Source organism: Eubalaena glacialis, chromosome 19, assembly GCF_028564815.1.
Source record: "Eubalaena glacialis isolate mEubGla1 chromosome 19, mEubGla1.1.hap2.+ XY, whole genome shotgun sequence".
In the NCBI taxonomy this organism is placed as follows: Eukaryota; Metazoa; Chordata; class Mammalia; order Artiodactyla; family Balaenidae; genus Eubalaena; species Eubalaena glacialis.
This window is the reverse complement of record NC_083734.1, coordinates 28,592,107-28,613,719: the sequence shown is the minus strand read 5'-3', so window position 1 is coordinate 28,613,719 and position 21,613 is coordinate 28,592,107. Positions and strand designations below refer to the sequence as shown.

The following is a 21,613-nucleotide window of genomic DNA, read 5'->3' as shown; positions in this document are numbered from 1 at the left end:
ACAAATCTCAAACAGGCACAGTTTAACACCTTGAGAGAAGGGGGATCTGCAGGAAACAACCACACTCTCTTATACACCCAACAGAAGACAGCATCTAGAGTATAAGTTGCAAAATTCCAATTATATATAGCCAAGAATAATTGAACAGACTCCCTGGGTTATAGAATTGAGATACTTCCTCCCAGTGGGACAGAGATCAAAAGATTTTTCATAGAGGCTCAAGTCATATATGTTTGTATGTAAATGCATATGTTTATATAGTAAATGGATGTTGTCATTTCATTCTTGCCACCAATTAGCTATATGGCCATAAACAAGCTGCTTCCCTTCCCTGGCTTTCAGCTTTCTCAGCTATTACATGAAAAAGCTGGATCTGATGATCTCTAACGTCCCTTCCAGCTATAATATTTTATTAGGATTCCAGATGGTTACTGGGGATGATAAAATTTTTTGTCAACTTATAATTATGTTGTGTAAATTATTACGACATTAGATTTTTCTCTTCTTAGGAATTGCCGTGTGAAAATGACCCAACAAATGCAGAATTTACATCTTTCTCAGTCAAAAAAAAATAGCGCCCCATCATCTCCCAGTGCTGCCAAACGCCTGTACCGGAACCTCTCTGAGAAACTGAAAGGGAGCCACTCTTCATTTGATGAGGCCTATTTTAGAACAAGAACTGACCGGCTGAGTCTCAGAAAGACTTCGGTGGTAATAAAACTCTTTATTCTCATCTTGGTTTGATTAGTGCAGTTGTGTTTGGATTTAAGGAGGTACTACGATGATCCACGTTTACTTCAGAACCTGATGTTTGCAAGTTTATAAATGTTGAAAGTCAGGTAAGGTAGGAACTGCACATATATATGTTAGCCGAAGTTTAAGTGACTGTGAGATTTTCCCTTTCTTTTTCTTAATTTCTTTTCCTTTATTTTCCCTTAGTTTTTCTTTCTCTAATAGACCATAGAACCCACAAAATAGCAGCTTGACAAATATGGAGTTTGAGATTAAATAGGCTTTCTGAGAGACCCAGTGTTCATTCAAAACCAGTGTTCATTCAAATATTGAATGAACAATGAACAATATTTTATTTACTTATTTATAATGTATACCCCATATGCTTTCCAAAGGCATTCAAGACAGAATCCAGGCAAAAAAAAATGCAAATGTATTATACAATGGTAAATAAATCAATAGCGATGGTGATTGTAAGGGACAGCAAGGGAGCAAGAAAGGGAAAAAGAAAGAAAGAAGGAAGGAGAGGAGGGTGGGAGGGAGGAAGGAAGGAAAAAAACTAGAAAAAGAAAATAGTGGGGATGGAAAGAGAAATAGATATACCAAAAACCTAGGCAAAAACAGTACCTAAAATTTATCATTACATTTACCTCTGAGTTCCTAGTCAGTCAAAGCAGAAGGGGAAGGACAATTGGTAATAGCATTCCGTTAGCTAATAACTGAAAGTATACCAAATGAATATCTTCCTGTTGCTAAGTCCTCTGGCCTCTATAAGATGTCATAGTGAATTATGTAATGGAGAATAAAGAGTAGTATTGGGGATGTTATAAACATTCTCACATAGCAGTTTCTTATACCGCCCCTCAGTAAAAGCTGAGGGCATAATATTAACATGCTCAGCAAGGGTATTTCTGCGGGGGGTAATGGCACCATTTGTTTGCGCTTAAAACAGAAATGAGCCCTAGCCTTTCCAGATAGAAGCATACTAGCATTTGCCAACAAAAGCATGGCGAAGGAAATGACTTAAGAGTGAGAGCAAGTATGGCACATGAGAAATTAGGCATACTAAGAATCACAAATACACAACTGTGTTGTTTGGACAGGGCAACATTTTAACTTTGCACTCATTTGTTTTCTAATTTGTTTTCTCATTTCAAACTCATCTTCTGGGAGGGCTTGGTTGTGGCTGAGTTACGGCTTAAGCATCAGAGGCTGTTCAGCTTAGCAGATTGTCGACAAAACACTTTTCCGTTCAGCAGACTGCCATGTAGCAAAGAGGGCTGCATATCAAACAGTTCTATCCCCTGGGTCCCCATTGTCAAAACAAGCATTTGCATAATAGCTTTGTATTTTCCTCGAATTTCATTCATGTGTTACGCACTCAGCTAAGTCGACCTGTAGCCTTTGATGCGGAGAATCGATTTTTGATGAGACTAAAAATAAAACCTGCCAACCTAAATATGTGGTTACTGAAGACCTTCCACATTTTAATCAGGCAACCCCTATGCTAGCTCAGGACCATTGGTATTTCAACGTGTTTAAACACCTGGCAACTCTTGGAGAAGATACCAGATAAATGTATGAATAGTATATGTGTTGCTCTTATCCCATGAGCTACAGAAATATGTATTTGAGAGAATTCTAAAGCTTTTCTCCTTTGCTTACTATTAATCCCCTGAAAGAACTTTTCAAAGGAAAGATATTGTCTTTAGTTATTCTCTTCTATAGGCGATTTGTATCCTCTGAATATTCAACTTTTGGCCCTCTCAGGCCCCAAAGCAATTGCCACCCATCCACTGAAACCCTCCCTGGACACCACCTCTTGAGCCCCTCACCTGAGGTCTCAGAAATGCCAGGTATTCAGTGGCTGGGGCTCAGGGTTGAGAAGGTGTAGAGGTTAGTATAAAGGAGTCTAGGAGTTAGGGAGTCAGCCTGCAGGCAGTGTGGACCTACTAGAGATTTGTAAATAAGGAAGGGACATGTAGCAGTGTAAATTTTAGAGAGACTACTCTTGTATCAGTATGGAGTAGGGATGGAGGAGACTAAGACTAGCAACAGGTAGGTCATTGCCATGATCTCGTAACAGTCTGAGAAACAGTCAAAACACGGGGATGGAAAGGGAGGGGATGAGTTTGAGAAACAGAGAAAGTGTATTCCAAGCTAGTCATAATTTAAATTACCTGTGCTATGATATCTATGCCAGCGTTTTCCAAACTATGTTCTGTAGAACCTTATTCCAGGACAGTTAAAACAAATATAATGAAAAATATGTTCTGTGAAAAACTATTTGAAACAGGTCATATTTCTCACCTATTAGAGAGTCATAATTGCATGTTAAAATTACTAAAGGGCTTGAGAGGTCTTACAATAAAATAATGCAATAACTTGGTTTAATCTAATGTTTACAAAATTCATTTGACCACATGCTACTTTCTTCATAGAACATGCTACTTTCTTCATAATGGCCTACTACTGAACAGTATTCCACAGAAGACTGGTTTGAGAAAAACTGATGTTTGCTCTTATCTATAGACTGCATACTATATTGTCTCAATGCATCTAAATGTACAGATCTTTTCAAAGTTCATGAAAAAAGATGGAGGGAGGGTCCAATAGTGTTTACTTTGGAGACCTTGGAATAAATAGCAGTTATACCACTTGTAAGTGGGAATGCAGTCACTGAAGCAGTCCCTAAAATTCAAAACAGCTAGGCCATGAAGACAAGCTGGTCTATGAAATTGTGCTAACCTGCTTCATTGTTCTCCAGAACTTCCAGGGCAATGAAGCCATGTTTGAAGCAGTTGAACAGCAAGACATGGATGCTGTGCAGATCCTCCTGTATCAATACACATCAGAAGAACTAGATCTCAACACACCTAACAGTGAGGGATTGACACCTCTGGATATTGCCATCATGACCAACAATGTGCCCATTGCTAGGATTCTTCTGAGAACAGGGGCCCAAGAAAGTCCACACTGTAAGTAAACTCAAGAATAAAACATGTACTATTAAGGCCAGACCACAGCTTTATGCCACCGAAATAGCCATTGCTGGCCCTTAGAATGAATGGTTGACTAAGCATAGGCTCTGAAATCCTTTACATGTTTTCATGAACTTTCGTGCAAACAGTGAGAGTGTTATCAGTCTAAGCATCAAGTTACGTTCTAAATAAAATACACAGAATGTTATTGAAAAGGAACCTCAAAGGAACTTCCTCTTAAGAATTGAATGCAAGTTTTAAGATATGTGAAATACCCCAAGTGAGGCTACAGCACCGGACATATATATAGAAAAAAGAATGAGATAGAAAAGAGAATGAGTATGTGTGTGTTAATGTCTTTCTGTCCACAGTCAATATGGTGGTTCCATTCATTCATTCACTCATTCAACAAACAATGAGGAAAGGGCATGCTCTAAGTACTAGGAATGCAGTGGTGAGCAAGACAAAAATCTCTATGCTCAAAGAGCTTACATACTAGGGGAGGAGATTTCCAACAATCAAGTAAATAGATAAATTAATATATAAATTCAAATAGTGATAAATACTATGAAGAAAATAAAGTGAATGAATGGGTGGAGATTGATGGAGTGGGGACTATTTTAATAGGGTTGGGCAAGAAAAGCTTCTCTAATGCAGTGACATTTGAGCCTAGTCCTAGGCAATATCAAGGAATGAGCTATGAGAAGATATGGGGTCAAATTTTAGGCAGAGTGAATGGCAAATAGAAAGGTTCTGAGGCAGGTAGGAATGAGATTGCCATATCTGAAGAACAAGAAGGCCAGTGTGGCTAAAGCAAAATGAACATAGGGGAGAGTGATGGCTGAGGGAGAAGTCACAGGGACCAGATCATACAGGAGCAGATTAGCCAAGGTGAGAAGTTTCACTTTGATTTTAAGTGTGATGGGGAGACAGTGAAACAGTTTAAGCAGATGAAAGACATATTCTGGGGAATTCCCTGGCAGTCCAGTGGTTAGGACTCTGTGCTGTCACTGCTGGGGCCCAGGTTCAATCCTTGGTCAGGGAACTAAGATCCTGCAAGCCGCGTGGCGTGGGAAGGAAGGGAGGGAGGGAGGGAGGGAGGGAGGGAGAGAGGGAGGGAGGAAGGAAGGAAGACATATTCTGCTTTACATTTTAAAAGATCACTACAGCCGTCTGTGGAGAATACACAGTGGTTAGGGCAACTGTGAAATTGTAAAAACCAATTAGGAGGCTATTCTAATGGTCCAGGAGACAGATGCCAGTTGCTTGGACTAGCACAGTAGTGACACTGATGGTGAGCAGGGGTGGAATTCTGAATGTATTTTTTAACAGCTTTATTGAGATATAATTCATATGCCATACAATTCACTCACTTATTGTGTACAATTCAATGGTTTTTAGTATATGCACAAACTTGTGCAACCATCACCACAGTCAATTTTAGACCATTTTCATCACCCCAAAAGAAACCCCATACCCTGCGGCTATCTCACCCCAACCTCCCCACTCCTCCCAGTCCTGGGCAGCCACTAATCTACTTTCTGTTTCTATAGATTTGCCTCTTCTGGACATTTCATATATACGGAATCACATCGTATGTGGTCTTTTGTGAATGGCTTCTTTCTGGATGTATTTTGAAGTAGAGCTGATAGTACTTACCACAGGGAGCTGCTCTCAGGTCACAGACCCCGCCCAGGAGTGGATGGGATAAAATCATATAGCCCTTGCCCTGTGCCAGGCACCATTCTGAGCACTTTACATGTATTGACTCCTTTAATCCTCACACAACATTCTGAGGGAGGCACTCATATTCCCTTAGGTGCAAACTCTCTGACCCAATGACCACAATGGCTCTGAGCCACAGTTTTTATGTTTCCTAAAAGAAAAAAGTAAACTCATCAAATTGTTAGTTTCACTAATACTGATTCACTCACTTCCAAGTGGTGAGACCCAGAAGGCTGAAAGAGAAGCAAGTAAATATATAATTAGAGGTCACATCTCTGCTCCTAAATTTCATAAACCCCTGCCACCCAAAAACTAGGTACAGAGGCAGAACCTTGTATCATAAAACTCTTTATTTTAAAAATGCTAAACTCACCACATCCATGTCAAAAAGAATGAGGACTTGGGTTCAGTAGCATTGGGGCTCTTCAATAAGAGCTCCATCATCAAAGTGCTGCTTCTTTTTAGTGGAATTGGAGGATTTGGAGGGATGGGCAAATAAGGATGGAAGAAATCAAAAAGATTTATTTGCTGCCTTCCAATTTATGTTGCAATAATGTCTGTCCTAAAGATGCAGTGAGAGAGCGGTGGAGAGAGAATCAAGGGGTCTGAACATAGAGAATGCAGACTGAGCCCCATTCTATAGGAACAAGGAGACCATTCATCCAGATGTTGCCCGCACTGAGCTGGATGAAACATTAGTCTTACTTACCTGAGACGCTGCAAAGAATTTCTGCATTTTCCATGAAACCAGTAATACTCCCAATCTCCCCAATCTCCCTTGTGCATAATTAAATCTCCATAAAATAACCCAAGTACTAAATATTTAGTTAAACCGAAAGCAAATTCATTCAAAAGATCCCTGGTTTTTCTCATTCCCTGTGGGATGATAACCACATTATCATCACAAACTTGTAAAGGACAGTGAGAGAGAAACCCAGGTTTTAGCTTCTAGGAAATATGACACCTAAGTCACCTTGGCCACCCAAAAAGTTAAAGAGATAGGATCATGTATAGACTCCCACATGTGTAAAAATGGCAAAGGACTATTGATTGAGAACCTATGAAATCTCCACATACATTATCTCCAGTTTTCACACTAGGCCTTCAGGATGATGTTATTAACTCCATCTTGAAGAAGAGGAATTCGTGATTCTGAGAGGTTAAGTGACTGACCAAAGGTCACACATCTAGCAAATGAATAGGGATGTCAAGGATTCAAGTCCAAGTGTGTGAGATACCATGCTTGGAATCCTGCTGTGCAAACTCACTGTCTTTCCAAATAACTAATATAGAAGGCTGTGGCCACTGGGCCCCTGTACCTTTCCCTTTGTGCCTTTGCTAAAATCCTATGGTGTATTTCTTTGTGCTATTCTATGAGCTGAGATGCCGTTCCTGTTGAAAAAAGGCAGGATAGAAGAACACAGTCTGTTTTCAGGGATTTTTAATTCACTTTATGTATCAAGTACCAGAGAAATCAAATTTCTTCTGTGCATGAGGATGAGCCAGCCCATGAGAAAAACCAGAGTCTCCCAGCTAGAACCAGATAAGCAAGCACCCACTGCAAATTGATCCCCAGAAGCTGCAGAGGCAGGATAGAAGAATGAGGTCTTAAGTTCTTAGAGTATTTTACACATTACAAAAATGCTTTTGCTTGCATCATCTCATTTGATCCTGACCACTGGCTTGTGAGATGAGAGTTAGTTTCCTCGTTTTGCTCAACAAGGAAACCGAAATAAAGACAAATAATTCATCCAATGCTCCAAAGCTAATAAGTGGTGGACCCATGATTTGAACCCAGATCTTCTGTATTAAATGTTTTGGTATTTGTGGAAAAGCATTAGCACACTCACTGTCACACTGTAGATGTTCAATTCCTTCCTTCCCTGACTCTCCATGTCTCCTCTTCTAATGTCTGTTAAATATTTCAGGATTTCTAATAGGGTAAATTTTCTGTCTTCCCTTCCCCTGTGTGTTCCCTTCTGAAAACAGCCCAATACGCTTTTCACTATGCCAACCAAAGATCCTGACATAACTCAGAAGAAAGTCCTCTGTAATTCTCTCCCTTTCGTAACAGGAATCACAAAGACACAGATATGTTTAGGGATTTACCTCCTAAGCCACTGGTCAGGCATGTCTTCTGGGCTTTAGCCCCTGAAATCATAGAGCTATATGAAGGTGTTCTGAATAAACATGGCTTGAAATTCAACCATGTACATTTCCTTATTCATAAGGAAAGTTCCAGAAGTGGCCACCCAAATTTGCACACTGCCCCAAGTTTAAATATACACAGAACCTCAGCCTGCTCATTAGATGAATCTATTATCTTTATTCGGCAACTTTTTTCTGTTCCTCCCACCTTTAGGTAAGCAGCACAAAGTAATATTCATTCCTTCTAGGAGAAAACATCAGCCATTGTTGAAGTAGAATCCCACCTACGTGTGCCGAGCTCAGGAAACAGGCCCAGAATCTGAAAGGACTAGCGCTAGGAAAGCTAATGTACAAAGGTACTACAGGATACCTGAGGACTATACTTTTGACTTTTTCATCCATTCAGTATCCCACTTGCCATAACTCATACTCAGTTGAACAACGGCTGAGAAAGACTTGCTCCATAACTGAAAGTCCCTCGTCATAAACCCCTCCCTTATTCTAACTCATATCCTGCCTCCACCCTCGAATCACACTTCAACAGTCTCCAGGAAGAATATACCGAATCATCAGTGAGGTCCTTGCCTTTCTGAGGCTGCTATCTATTTGGCATCATTTAGGCTCTATAAACAGTAACCATAAAGAAACTAGTTCTTTTTGGATACCTACCATGTGCAAATCTGGTCACTCACATGGATGTTATCTCATCTTTTGACCCCAATACCTGGCACATATGTAGATGCTGATAAATTTTCAGTTGAAATTTCAGTTGAATTTTAAGCCCTGCCTTGTACTGCTGGGAACTGCAGGTATCAAATTTTAGCACATACACACACACACTCACACACATACACTATATGTACAGTGCACGTGCACACATACATACATGCACTTGCACACACAATGTATGAAGAAAACTTTGTCTTCAAGTAATTTACACTGTGGGGAACCTGTTGTTGCCATTATTGTGTTTTCCAGGCACTGTTTTGAAATTTGGTTGCAGACGTAGCCTGACTGTTTTTATTTTTACACTGATTAATAATATGGCAGAACGCTCCTCATTTTTAGTCTTTCTGCCCTTTCCTATAGCTGCATTCTCCCTTCTCTCTAGACCCTCTCTTCTCTCTCTGCATTCCTTTGTGAACTCCTCTCTCTCACTTTCCCTTGGATACTGCCTGTGGAACTAGGAAATGTCTCCCAGAATTAGTTATGTTCAGTTACTTCATTAAATATGATCGCAGAGTAGCTGTCATCTGAGTGTGGTGCAGACACCAATGTTAAAATTTTGGCGGACTGGTCAGGGTGCACCACTATTTCTGCAGTAGTCAAGGGTCCGTGTTGGTGCTGGGACTGGTTCAGGGCACATCTAAGAGGTGTGACTATAAACTAATGAGGCTGGCTTTATGTAAACAAACACACCAGAAAGTCTACAGTCCACTCGAATGTTATCCTTTAAGAGGGTCCACATGGGAGACCCCACACTTGCTCCAACAGTGCCGCCATTGCTCTAAACTCTTTTGGATTTGTCCTCAGAGCCAGTTTATGAGAAAATCTGACTCATTGCTTAGAGTCACATCTGATTTTTGTTCCAAAACAGCATTGCTCAGCGTCATCACCCGCCACGCTCACCAGTCTTGGTTTCCAATGATTTAGAGAGGTTTCCTGAAATCAAATCCACCCTCAAAAGATAAAGATTTGCAACCATTAAGACTAGTAAAGAACAAGCCTTAGGTGGGTTGCTAGAATGCGTCCCCAGATATTTTTATCTGCTTCGTTAAAATAGGTGTAAAAATCCTCACCCTGACTTACAAACTCACTCCTCCCCAAACCTCATCTCATACTGCTCACCACTCACCCGTGACACACCAGCCTCCATTCCATTCCTTGAACACTCCTATCTTATTAGAAGGCCTTTGGATTGCTATTCCCTACGCTTGAAATGATCACATGCTTTTAATCTTGATCATTACTCGGTCTACTCCTTCTTAACATTTCACATTAAATGTCACATCTTCGAGAGGCTTTCTTTGGCCACCAAATCCAAAGTCTAAAGTCACTTTCTAATCACATCACTTTATTTTAGTTTTCTGCATAGCGCTGAAATCACTGTATGATATTCTTCTCAAGGTTTTGATTTCCTTATTTTCTGTCTCCCCTGCGTTAGAATGTAAACTCCACAAGAGCAAAATTTGTCTCATTTGTCACTGTATCCCCAGCAAACAGAAGGCACTCAAAAAATGTGTGTTTAATTGAACTGAATAAATCCCAATAAATCCCAAGGCTACTTTCACTTGTTTTGAAGGGTGTGAATATATTACTAATTTTGAAGGGAATGATTTCACTAAATATCAAGTGAATTTATCTCTTTTTGTTCGTTTCCAAATAATTATTTAGACATCAGGTGGCCATAGCCTAAGTTCCAGTCACTTGCTCTTCAACAGTTGATAACTGTCCTCTCATTCTTTTATTTTTGATTTTTAAATATACGTGCAACACAGAATATATTCTCCTTGCCAAAAATTAAAACATATAAAGTTTAAAGATACCTTTGTTGGCCCACCCAACACATACATGTGCACATGCACACACTCACTATCTAGGTTCCTGTCCCTCAGTTCTGCCAACATAACCATTGCTATCCTCTAAAGGCATGACTGAGCCAGAGGATCCACTGCCAAGCTTACTCAGAGTGACTGCTGGTGAGAGACCAGTGTTCCTTCCTGCATGGGCCTCTCCATAGCGCTGCTCCTTAACATGGCAGTTGGCTTCCCCCAGAGCAAATGATTTAAGAAAGACAAAGAGACCAACCAAGATGGAAGCAACAGTCTCTTTTATAACCTAATATCAGAGGTGATATATTATCATTTTTGCTGAATCTTGTTTTTTTTTTTTTTTAAAGGTACAAGACATTTTTTTAAAATTAATTAATTTATTTTTTGGCTGTGTTGGGTCTTCGTTTCTGCGCGAGGGCTTTCTCTAGTTGCGGCAAGCGGGGGCCACTCTTCATCGTGGTGCGCGGGCCTCTCACTATCGTGGCCTCTCTTGTTGCGGAGCACAGGCTCCAGACGCGCAGGCTCAGTAGTTGTGGCTCACAGGCCCAGTTGCTCCGCGGCATGTGGGATCTTCCCAGACCAGGGCTCGAACCCGTGTCCCCTGCATTAGCAGGCAGTGAATCTTGTCATCTTGATGACCAACATAGATCAACCCTGGTACAGGGTGTGAAAACTAGGAGACAGAGATCACTAGGGGCCCTCTTGAAGGCTGGCTACTCCACTACCTATCTAAGATTGTTGAGAATTAAAGGTAATAGGTTTAAAACATTTCCCTGGCACATTGTAAATGCTCAAAAAGATGGTTAGCCAATATAACTCGCAGAAACAAAATAAAACAACCCAAGATTTTCTGGTAGAGAATTTAAATATTTTACCCATCTGTTGTATAGTGTTGTGAAAACACTGTCCAATATAGGCACTTTTTAAAGTTTGTAGGATTTTATGTTCTAAAACTATACTAACATAGACATATGACTGTTGGTACTTGAAATGTGTCCAGTCCAAATTAAAATGTGTTTTAAATGTAAAACTTACACTGAATTTTCAAGACTTAAGTACCAAAAAATATATAAAATATCTAATTAATAATTTTATACTGATTGCATGTTGAAATGATAATGTTTGGATCTGTTAACTAAAATATATTACGAAAACTAATTTCACCTATTTCTTTTTGCTTTCTTAATGTCACTACTAGCCAATTTTAAGTGATGTGACTCACACTGTATTTCTATTGGACAGCATCGAAAAATCAGCAGAAGATACAGCTATCTTATTTCATATTTAAACTCCCTATGATGTCATTGGGTAATCTGCTTTGGATTTTCTAAATAATTTCTTCAAGTGTTTTGTGTGTTTGTTTCAGAGAAAATGTCCATTTGCCCCCCTGGAGTTGGGGAGACCTGGGCAGGAAGTCCCTTTCTATGTCAACGGCTCTGGCTTCTTAAAGAGCAACAATTACAACTTAAACTATATAATATGGACTTCGTGAATCCACATTCTGCTGAAAGTAGCAGAGAAAAACATTCCAGAGCCCCATGTCCAGGGTGTAATGAGTTCTAGGAGAGGAAAGTTCACAGTAATTAAAATGAAACACTTAATCTCCAAATCACTAAAACCGTTCAGAAACCACACTCTCAAAGTCCTTGGGAAAACCTGAAAATAAGACAACAGGTTGAGGCCCAGGTGAAACCAAAGTGAATTCTGAGCCCTGAACCTTATCAAGACAGGTAAACTGCAACTTACTCTTTGAGTTTTTGAATTAAAAAACATTTAATTATTAAAATACCTCCATATTATTTCTTTTGACATTCCTATCTGAAAACAAGTCAGTTGTGAGGTTGTTAGGAGGCTGTCATTTATGATCAGCAAAGATAAATATTATTAACTGCTATTCTTGGTTGCCCAGAGGATATTGGCTTATAATCAAGGGTTATACCTAAGTGACCTTGTTTTCTCCTTTGAAATAACAGGGTTGAAATTGACATGACTTAGTATATAATATATTTCTGGATGGTAGCTAGAACAGAAAATTTTTATCTGGGGCAAGAGATTTTTTTTTTTTTGGATGGAAGAACACAGAGCTATTTTATAAAAACAAGTATTTGATTTATTTTTGTGTGCCTCTTAAAAATATAACACAGACTAATAGGTTTAATAATAATAATACAAACCTCTACTAATTGGTAGTCTTCTATGTAAGATTATCACAAGGCCGCCTTGGTGAGCAGTGACTTCCCCTCATGAAGGAAATCATACAGGGCCAAAGGTACTATAGGAAGAGGCACTTAAGGCTGATTGTAAGGATCCTTCTAACACTGATGTTAAATGATTGTCTTGGTGCCCCATATTTCTCATCAATAAAAACAAGGAAAATGCCAATAACAATAGAAAAGTTGTTGCTACATTGCAAAATGGCATATCATTAGTAATGGGCAAAGGTATTTCTTTAAGCAAGTCAAATGAATTGTTCCCTAAAAGCCTCAGTTAAAAATTAAAATTAGTTTACATTTTACCCTCATTATATTTTTCAAGCTTTAAGCAATTAACAACTAGGCCCAAATTCACCAATTGCAGGGCAAAGGCAAAATTAAGAAATGTAAGGCTCGTAAGCAGTTGGCAATCAGTAGGTTAGATTCTTTTTTTTTTTTTTTTAAGTTTTTTTTGATGTGGACCATTTTTTAAAGTCTACTGAATTTGTTACAATATTGCTTCTGTTTTATGTTTTTGGTTTTTTGGCCATGAGGCATGTGGGATCTTAGCTTTCTGTCCAGGGATTGAACCCGCACCCCCTGCCTTGTAAGGCGAAGTCAACCACTGGACCGCCAGGGAAGTCCAACAGGTTAGATTCTGATGGTGAAGAAAATCCACTTGGTCTGATTATTATTTATCTGAGGATTTAAACAGTAGCCATAATTGTATTCTTTGAACACCAAGTTCCTGCCCCTCCCCCCACTCCCACCCTGTAGTTAATTAGCTGGGCAGGTCTTATTAACAAATGCCCACTCAGAAACACTGGGTGGTAGAAATGCTGTTGATAATTAAACACCACAATAGCACGGAGCCTATTTCAGGAGCCGCCAAGTGGTCTTGCCCCAGCCGGACAGCTCACCACACACTCACAGACCCTCTATTGTGCTGGCTATGGCTGCACAGAGGGATAGCTGCTTGACTGGAGAAGGGATCAACTGCGGTAAGAGTGAAAAGACCAAACCTTGCAAACAGATACAGGAGTTCTGGACTCAAAATATCCAGAAGGTAGAAGTGAAAAGAGAATGGACCCAAGAGAAAGGGAAGTGGATGGGCAGGAAAATTAATCACAAAATTGACATTAGCCTTTCTAGTTTCTATATCCAAACAGCCAACCAAAATGAGTTCACCAATCGTGTGCCAAATAGATAGCAATTAGAAAACTGCAATACATAAAGAATAGGTTAATTTGTGTTCCATTTAGGTTTAGAGGAAGTTCACTAAGTTTAAGGTTTTTAAGGAAACCTTGGATCATCATCCCACCTCCCTGGGTATCAGTTTCTTTATCTTTAAAAATAAGGGGGTTGAAAAGGTTCTCATTCTGGGGTGGAAAAAATAGGAATGGGGCTCCCCAAACAATTTCCAAGGTGTCAAAAACTTAACCAACACATCATTACTCAAGATAAAACTACAAATTCTAATATGATTATCATATTTATTTGATTTTCCTTAAAACATTAACCCAGTTTGTTAGGTCTGATTATCTAATACTGAAGATATGCTTCTATTGGCAGTTATATAGGTCGTTATTAATAAGGAGAAAAATGATTACTTTAAGTCAGCTGATTTGGCAGTCAATAAAGAAAATCCTTCAAAAGAGAGTGTTTTATTAAACTATTAAAAAATCCATAGGATAAAAATAATAAAAGGTTTGCTTGGTGAAATGGTTTGAAACCATTGGCTCAGTTAGTGCCTCTCCAACTCGTGCATGGAATTACTTCTAACAGAAGCAAGTGAGTAGGTATACTCCCAGGGGCATCTGGGAACTTAGCCTGGGGAAAAAAAGAGAGAGAGATCTATAAACTTTCTTTTTTTATCTTAATTTTTTAGGAAAATGTTCCATTCTTCTCCATAATAGAAGTGTTTGTTTTAACTTCTAAATAATTTGCTTTCATCAAAATCTGCATTGAAAATTTGATGCTCCAGAAAGACACACATATTTATTCTGAGGCTTCAGAGATGCCCACTGCACCCCATCAACACCACCACCATGCTATGCTGCATGTTAGGTATCTCACTTTGAGAAGCACAGGGATCTAAATGATCTTGGAAAACTTACTTGGCTATAAAATTCTGTGTATCTTCCTTGTTATTCTACGAAGAGATGAATGCTTTATCTTAAAGATACAGAATCTCTTTACCACTACAACTCAAATACCATCAGGTCTACAGCCTAGGAGTAAAGGCAAAGTCTAGAAACAAAATGTTTTGTGCTAGGAAAAGCAGGAAAAATGTCCAGGGGGAGCCAAGCATAGCTCAAGAGAAGCTGTCCATCTGAAATGCCACCTGGATTCACACCAGTAATAACTGTTGTGGATATAAAAATTAATAGGAGGGATTTCATAGTATTAGAAAAATTTATTTTTATAAATCATGTGTCTATCACCCAAGTGTTGACGCATGCATGCAATTCAAACATCAGGCTTTCAATAAAAAGCTCACTGAATGACTTAGCAAAGACAATTCCCCCATTTTCTCCATAATTTGGAGTGGAAGAAGGAGGGGGGGAGAGTGTAGAGGGTGCAGTTACTGGGTCAATTAATCAACCTGAAAACTGTGACACAAACTCTGACGCCTAACCTATGTCTAAAAATACACAAATGTATACGAATTTGTTTTAAACTGTCAATGCCTATATTTAGGACCTTCCCAGCAAGGCTATAATGAGACTGTGTTTGAGGGCTTCAGTCACAGCAGACTCTAGCATTAATCTGAAGTTAGTTAAATTAACAGCATTTAGTACTGACTTGTCAATCTCACTGCTCCAGGAAATTGCACCTTGAGGCTGCTAATATTGCCAATTTTTCCACAGGAGTATGCGCCCATGTGTGTGTATGTGTATTTTTTTTCTCCAGAACCTCTGTGTTCATACACCATCATTGCTTCCCTACATCCACAGCACTTATATTATCATTTATTCTGGCCTCCTTTAGCCTTCCCAAGGGATTATGCATAGTGTAGCTGCTCAGTGAAAGAGTTTTTTAGCTTTATATTTGTTTGTTTATTTTTCTGTCATGGCTCATGACTGAGGCTTTAAAAAAAAAGTGTGACAGTATTTAGAGTACATGATTGACTGCTATAGCAACATTCATTAACCATGACAAATGTGCAGCAAAACACAGTCCTGAGTGTTCTAAACAGCAACTTTAAAAAGAAAGAAAAAGAAAAAGACTCAACTAATTTTTCATTGACCTCATCTATAAATAAATTTAGACTGATGGTGAGCAGGGGCAATAATAAATTAGTATTCGTTTCCTATAATTAATGCAAACATGCCTATATAACCACTTAATTTCCATTTCAAAATATACCTAACAAATTTTCACTTGCATTATCTTCATAATATTTTCTCTCTGGATTAGAAGAATGAAATGGTTGGATTTCTTTCCCACCCACCAGGGGGAAATATTGTTTTGGTCATAGAGAATGTCAACCACATGTTGGTGACAGATCTGCAGAACTTGACTCTGATCTGTTTCATTATTTGTATGATCGTCTACCACATGCCCATGCTAAGGCTGTCTTCTTTCTCTGTCACCAACCAGGAAGGGCTCCACTGAAGTGACCAAGTGAGCACCTAGGCAGGCCCTCACATGCATGAGTGCCGCGAGTAAACAGCGAGAAGCAGACCCCCAACCTGACATAAGAATTTGAAATGTTCTGTCGTTGACATGAACATTCACTCACACAAGGGAAGGTTGGGTAAACAATATGATGTGAATCAAATAAAGATTATCACACACTGAATAAATCAGAAATATCAAGCCTGACAACCTCTCTCTGCAAGAGGAGCTAGTATAACTTGCTCTCTTGGGCATGGGCATCTCCAGAAACCATTCCTCCAATCAGACCACAATCAAAGATCAAACTGATCAAAGATCAATGTCTGATCACACCCAAGTCACCCAACCATCAGGACTCACTAGCTCTACTGGGGCAGCAATAGTGGAAGACTTTGTTAGCAATAAGTAAATTGATTAACAAGAACAAAATTACCACTAAGACACACATACAAAAATCTCTATGAGCTGGGAAGAATATATGAACAGAAGATTTGAATCAGGTTCTACAAAAACAAACAAACAAAAAACACCAAAAACAAAAAAACCAAACATATTCTTCAGCAGAATGTAACTTGCCTCTTGGACGACTTTTCTTAAGGCCTTCCTAGTCCTACAAAGCTTTTGCCCCTTAGTGTTTTTCCCTCTGAAAATCACGGAAACAAATGTGTGCAATGTGAAACAGAAGTGGGCCTCACACTAGTGGAATTCTAATTAACTCTACTAGGCAGCTACTTGGGCCAGAGGGCAATGGGAATATCTTAAGTTGATAGGTGTACTATCAACTAGTTGTGTCACCAATTAGACCTTATCATAGTAAGATAGTTAATAATGAACATAGATTCCACTTTCCCCAGGCATTTTTAAAAACCCATAGTAGACTCTCAGATATCCTGCCAACGAAGTAGCATTTCCCCAGAAAGAAAAGGGAGTCACCCCGTTTTTTTCCCTTCAGTTGTCAGCCTGGAAAGCCGAGCAATGCACCTCAACACACTGGTGCAGGAAGCCCAGGAGAGGGTGAGTGAACTGTCTACTCAGGTGGAGAATGAAAAATTCAGCCTGGACAACACAGAGAAAGAGAAACAACTGAAAGCTTGGGAGTGGAGGTATCGACTCTACAGACGCATGAAAACAGGCTTTGAACATGCCAGTGAGTATAAGCAGAGGACTTGCACATTTAACTAGACTGAACCCTGGTTTGAGACAGCTGGGCCTTCTTTTACTGATTTTTTGCAGCTCTACAGGGTCATGGATGGCCGTTGTCAGCCTATGTGGAGCAAGGGCTCTGGGAGGCTGTAAAAGGATCTTTTGTCTTGCTTGATTTTCTGGCTCCTGATAGGTTCTCTGACAACAGCCATGAGGCTTTAGTGCTGCTGGCTTCCCTCCACCATGTCACACTCATCTAGCACTTTCCACCCGCTACACCCTAATGCCTAATGACTTGGATGGTCTGATGCCCTAAGTGCCTATATTTTGGGATGTGGAGGTGGAAAACCATTTGTTTGCCTATTTGTCCAGTTTCTGCTTCAAGCTCCAGTTTAAGTTGTTTTCAACTCTCTACTATATACAGCTTATATAAGCTGACCTTCAGTTAATACAGGCAACAGAGAAGGACAATCAACCCATGAATTACGCTTTTGTCTGCACTTCCATTCCCTTTACCAGTTCTAACAAAAGTTAGTTTAAGAAAAGCCTTGTTTCTGGATAATACTGATTAGCACTGGAAGGTACTGCTTAGTGCCACCCTTGATATAAAATTCATATAAAATCCGAACACTTGTGAAACAGTAAACTCTTATTCCAACAGGTGATCTTATTTAAACAACAAAAACTAAAACTTAGGCTTGAAAATTTAAACATAAGGGAAAGATAGGTTCATTAGGTTGGGAATTTTCTGCCTCTGCTTTGTGATATAAATAAACACCAAAGGCAGGGAAATTCTTGTTTTCTGTAGTATTGTATACTAAATACCAAATCTAGGCCTAATCCTTTCTCTTGAAGCAAATAGCTTAAGTAACATTAATGAAAGGTTGCTTTTAATATTAACAATCTCTTTAGCAATGCTGATACACGTTTTTAAAAAAAAGATATTCAGCAATTGTTTCAATAAATGTACTTACTATGGTACCTCATTCAGAACAGATTAATACTAGAATCAGTCACATTTTTAGGCTTGATGCCATTTTTAAAATTTTTTCTAAATTACAAAACATCTTCTGGGTGTTAAAAAGTACCTAGAGTGATCAGAAGTCCTTTAAAACCTGAGGTTAGTGGACATGACATTTGCCCATGAAGTCTTTCTTAGAAAAATAGTACCTGATGTAATTGGAAGCAGCCTGAGAGCAAGGCAAGTTAGCATTCCATACTGGCAAGAGCCCAGAATTGGGCATCTGAAGCCATGGGCTTCCATCCTAGCTATGTCTTCACTGTGTCCTTGAACCAGTAATTTGGCCTCTTTGGGTTGCAGTTTCCTCATCCTAAAAGTGGGGATGCTGTTACTTTCTTTCTTTCTACCCAACAGGCTTGCAAAAAGGCTCCAACAAAATGATTTACATGAAAGCACTTTATGAAATGTAACAGTCTCTATCTACAATGTCGGTTCCTGCTAACACTTTCCGGCCTCCTCTCCACTGGTCCAGCCCAATCTCCTATTGTGTTTCTAAGATAATTTGAGAAGGCTTAACTGGTATTATTTACCCCTTCAGAAGATGTTCTAATGCTCAAATAAGACCACAATGGCAATGAATAAAGGCCATTGAGACTTCCAATGAAAATGTTCAAAAGCAAAATCTATTAGGCTCTACAAACAAATGTTTCCATAGTGTGTGTTTCGGGGTACCCTTTGAAAAGGCAGGAACATTGTTTGAAAAGGATTTGCTATATTAAGATCCTTGTGCTTCTCCTTCTGTCCCAGGAGCCCCTGAGGTGCCAACCAATGCTTGTCTCATGGTAACCAGCAGCACATCACTCACTGTCAGCTTTCATGAGCCTCTTAGTGTCAACGCAGCTGTAGTAACCAGATATAAAGGTACTGGATTCCAAATATTTTTGTTACTGCTCCTTCTTAAAAAACAATCCATTGTTTGGGGATCAATTGTGCATTTTGTATGCTTGTTTTTCCTGCTGATGGTATTTTTTCATCCTATTTACTTTTTGGAGTTGAAATATTTCCATAGGCAGTCAAACACAGAGCAGTAAAGTGACTAAGTCACAGACTCAATTAATATTAGTATTAATATTTCATTCTTGTTTGCAGAGGGCCTGCTCTGTGCATAGCATACGGTTCAGGACAGGACTGAGTAGGACACACTAAAGAATCAGCCTTGATTTACAGGGCTTAGAGGCTAAGATATGGAACGTACTAAATAGGGGGCATATAAATTAATAGCTGTAATAGCAGGTAACTAGGGTTAAGAACTAAAACAACAACATTGGAGGTCAGAAAAGAAAGAGGGATGGTTAAATGACAGAATCAGAAAGGCCCCAGGGTAGCAGTGGCAATCGGGCCTGGTTTTCAAGGACAGCTGGGATTTGAAGCAGAAGATATTGGGAGGAAAGTGAACGCCAAGTGGAGGGAACAGTGAGCACGGGTATAAAAGCAAGAACATGCCAGAACAAGTAGAAGAGAGTAAGGGAGCTTGCAGTGGCTCCAGGGGAGGGTTCATGAGAAGAAGCAGTGAAACGTAATTAGAAAGTGAAACTAGGGTTAGGAGGAAGGGGTAGAATGAGGCTTGAAATCAAGATTAAGGAATTTAGACTTTATGTGATGAACTCTGCGGACCACTGAATAAGATAGGGACAAGGGCAGAAGTAGACTTTTCAGAGGTTTAAGTGCAAACACTGTGTATGACGTATTGGAAGAGATATGGATTTAGAATAAGGAAATGAATTAGGAAGCTATTCAGGAGAGAGGTCACAACAGCCTGACCTGACTGCTATAGCAGCACTGGGAAAGGAGAGAGCCCACAGGAGAAAGATTTTATGGAGATGCTATGATGATAACAGCCAAGGCTTACATAGTGCCTACTACGCACCAGGCACTGTTTAAAGCCTATATATGTATTAACTCTATTTATTCTTCACAACAACCCTATAAGGTAGGTACTATATGGTTCCCACTTTGCAGATGAGAAAACTGAAGTAATGAAATTAAGGACTTGCCTAAAGACTCGCAGCAGAGCCACAAGTATCACATTATGCTGATTCTACATATGGAAATACCCTGAACGGTCCTAAAATCTGATAAGACTCTCCGCACATATTCCAAGATGCCAGGCCATATTCCAAAAATTTCTGTGTTCAGGTCACTACTACTCCCTTGGGCCACAAAAATGTCCAAGTAGTATATGTGCTTCCTTTCTCCTTCTAGAGCCTGTTTCCAGGAGACACTCCTATGTCTACAAACATTAGTCTACCCACACCCTGTAGCTTTCTGAGTTACTTGGAATTTTCCAGATAACTCCACTGTGTTTGTAATATCTTAGGTAAAACAGCATTGAATTGGTTATCACTTTGGGTTTTCTGTATCAAGCTAAGAGAAGGCAGCCTGAGGCTACTAGCAACAGCAAATAAATGAAGTCACCAAGAATGGCTGCCCACAGCCATCCTTCAATACAATTCTGATACTTTCTCTTGGTTGCCAAGCCTTTCTGAAATTCAGAGCAAGTGTTTGCAGGCAATGTTAGACATGGGCATTTTCCTTTCTTTCTACCTCTCTCCAGGGCTTTGATAAAGGGTTTCATCAATGCTGCCCAACTTGACATTTTCTTACATTTGATTAGTGAGCTATCAGGAGCTAATTTATCCAGACCATCAGGTATATAATATGTGAACATAATGCCAGCAAATTCTATCAACATTCACATATTAACACCTATCATCTCAGGAGACTTGCATTTGGGGGAGGTTGAAATGAAAGGTCACAAATGGGATTTGTTAGTGACTGGAGGGGCTTAATTAAGCATTATAAATAGAATTGTCTGTTGCATTATGGAGTAGGTTTCCCTCTGTTAATTTATAAGGTCATAAATTGAGTCCTTAACCTGACTGCTCTCAAGGGTTATTTAAAACAGCTGCCAGACTACTGTACCTAGAGACAGCAGGACAGTTTTTAATTCAGGGTTGAAATAATTATTTAATTATGAAAATATTAGCAAAATTACCCTGAGACAAGGCTATTTTGTTTGCATTAGAAGAGAAGAAACAATTAAGAAATCCACAGAATGAAATGGCAATTATCTAATTGGTTAGAGGGAAGGTTTAACCCTGCAGTATTTAGGGTTTGGCAAAAGCATCTCATACTGTTCTCCAGAACTTCTGGGTTCAGCAAAACCTCAAGCCTATTTTGACACCTGGATGTTTTCCCCCTTCATGCTTAAGCCTGTTTTTGAAAGAAAATCTGAATCCTTCTGTTTCTTCTTATTTACACTCAACTCATCAACATGTCGGGTTTTGTATTGGTTTGGTTTGGGTTTTCTTTTTTCAAAAAAAAGTTTGTTGATATCCAGAAATATTTTAAAGAGTATCTCTTTATACACCTTCTTCAGGCCCCGAGGGCAATGCACCAGGCCAACTGCCATCACAATTTGGAGATTAAAGGTGTAAATTTCAGCTTAAAACCCAGAAAACAGTTTTGAGTGAGACCCCCTGGACTTTTCTGCCTGCG

The 21,613-nt window shown here is 39.4% G+C and overlaps 1 protein-coding gene across 1 annotated transcript in view; it reads left to right on the top strand.

Annotated features, from left to right (window-relative positions):
- Positions 1 to 510: 510 nt before the first annotated feature.
- ANKFN1 (ankyrin repeat and fibronectin type III domain containing 1) overlaps positions 511 to 21,613 on the top strand; it is a 138,904-nt gene continuing 117,801 nt past the window's right edge. Inside the window, exons 1-4 of the mRNA XM_061176247.1 lie at positions 511 to 711; positions 3,500 to 3,710; positions 16,904 to 17,098; positions 18,863 to 18,976. Coding sequence (XP_061032230.1) covers positions 526 to 711; positions 3,500 to 3,710; positions 16,904 to 17,098; positions 18,863 to 18,976 — 706 coding nt within the window. The 5' untranslated portion in view covers positions 511 to 525. The remainder of the gene's footprint in view (positions 712 to 3,499; positions 3,711 to 16,903; positions 17,099 to 18,862; positions 18,977 to 21,613) is intronic.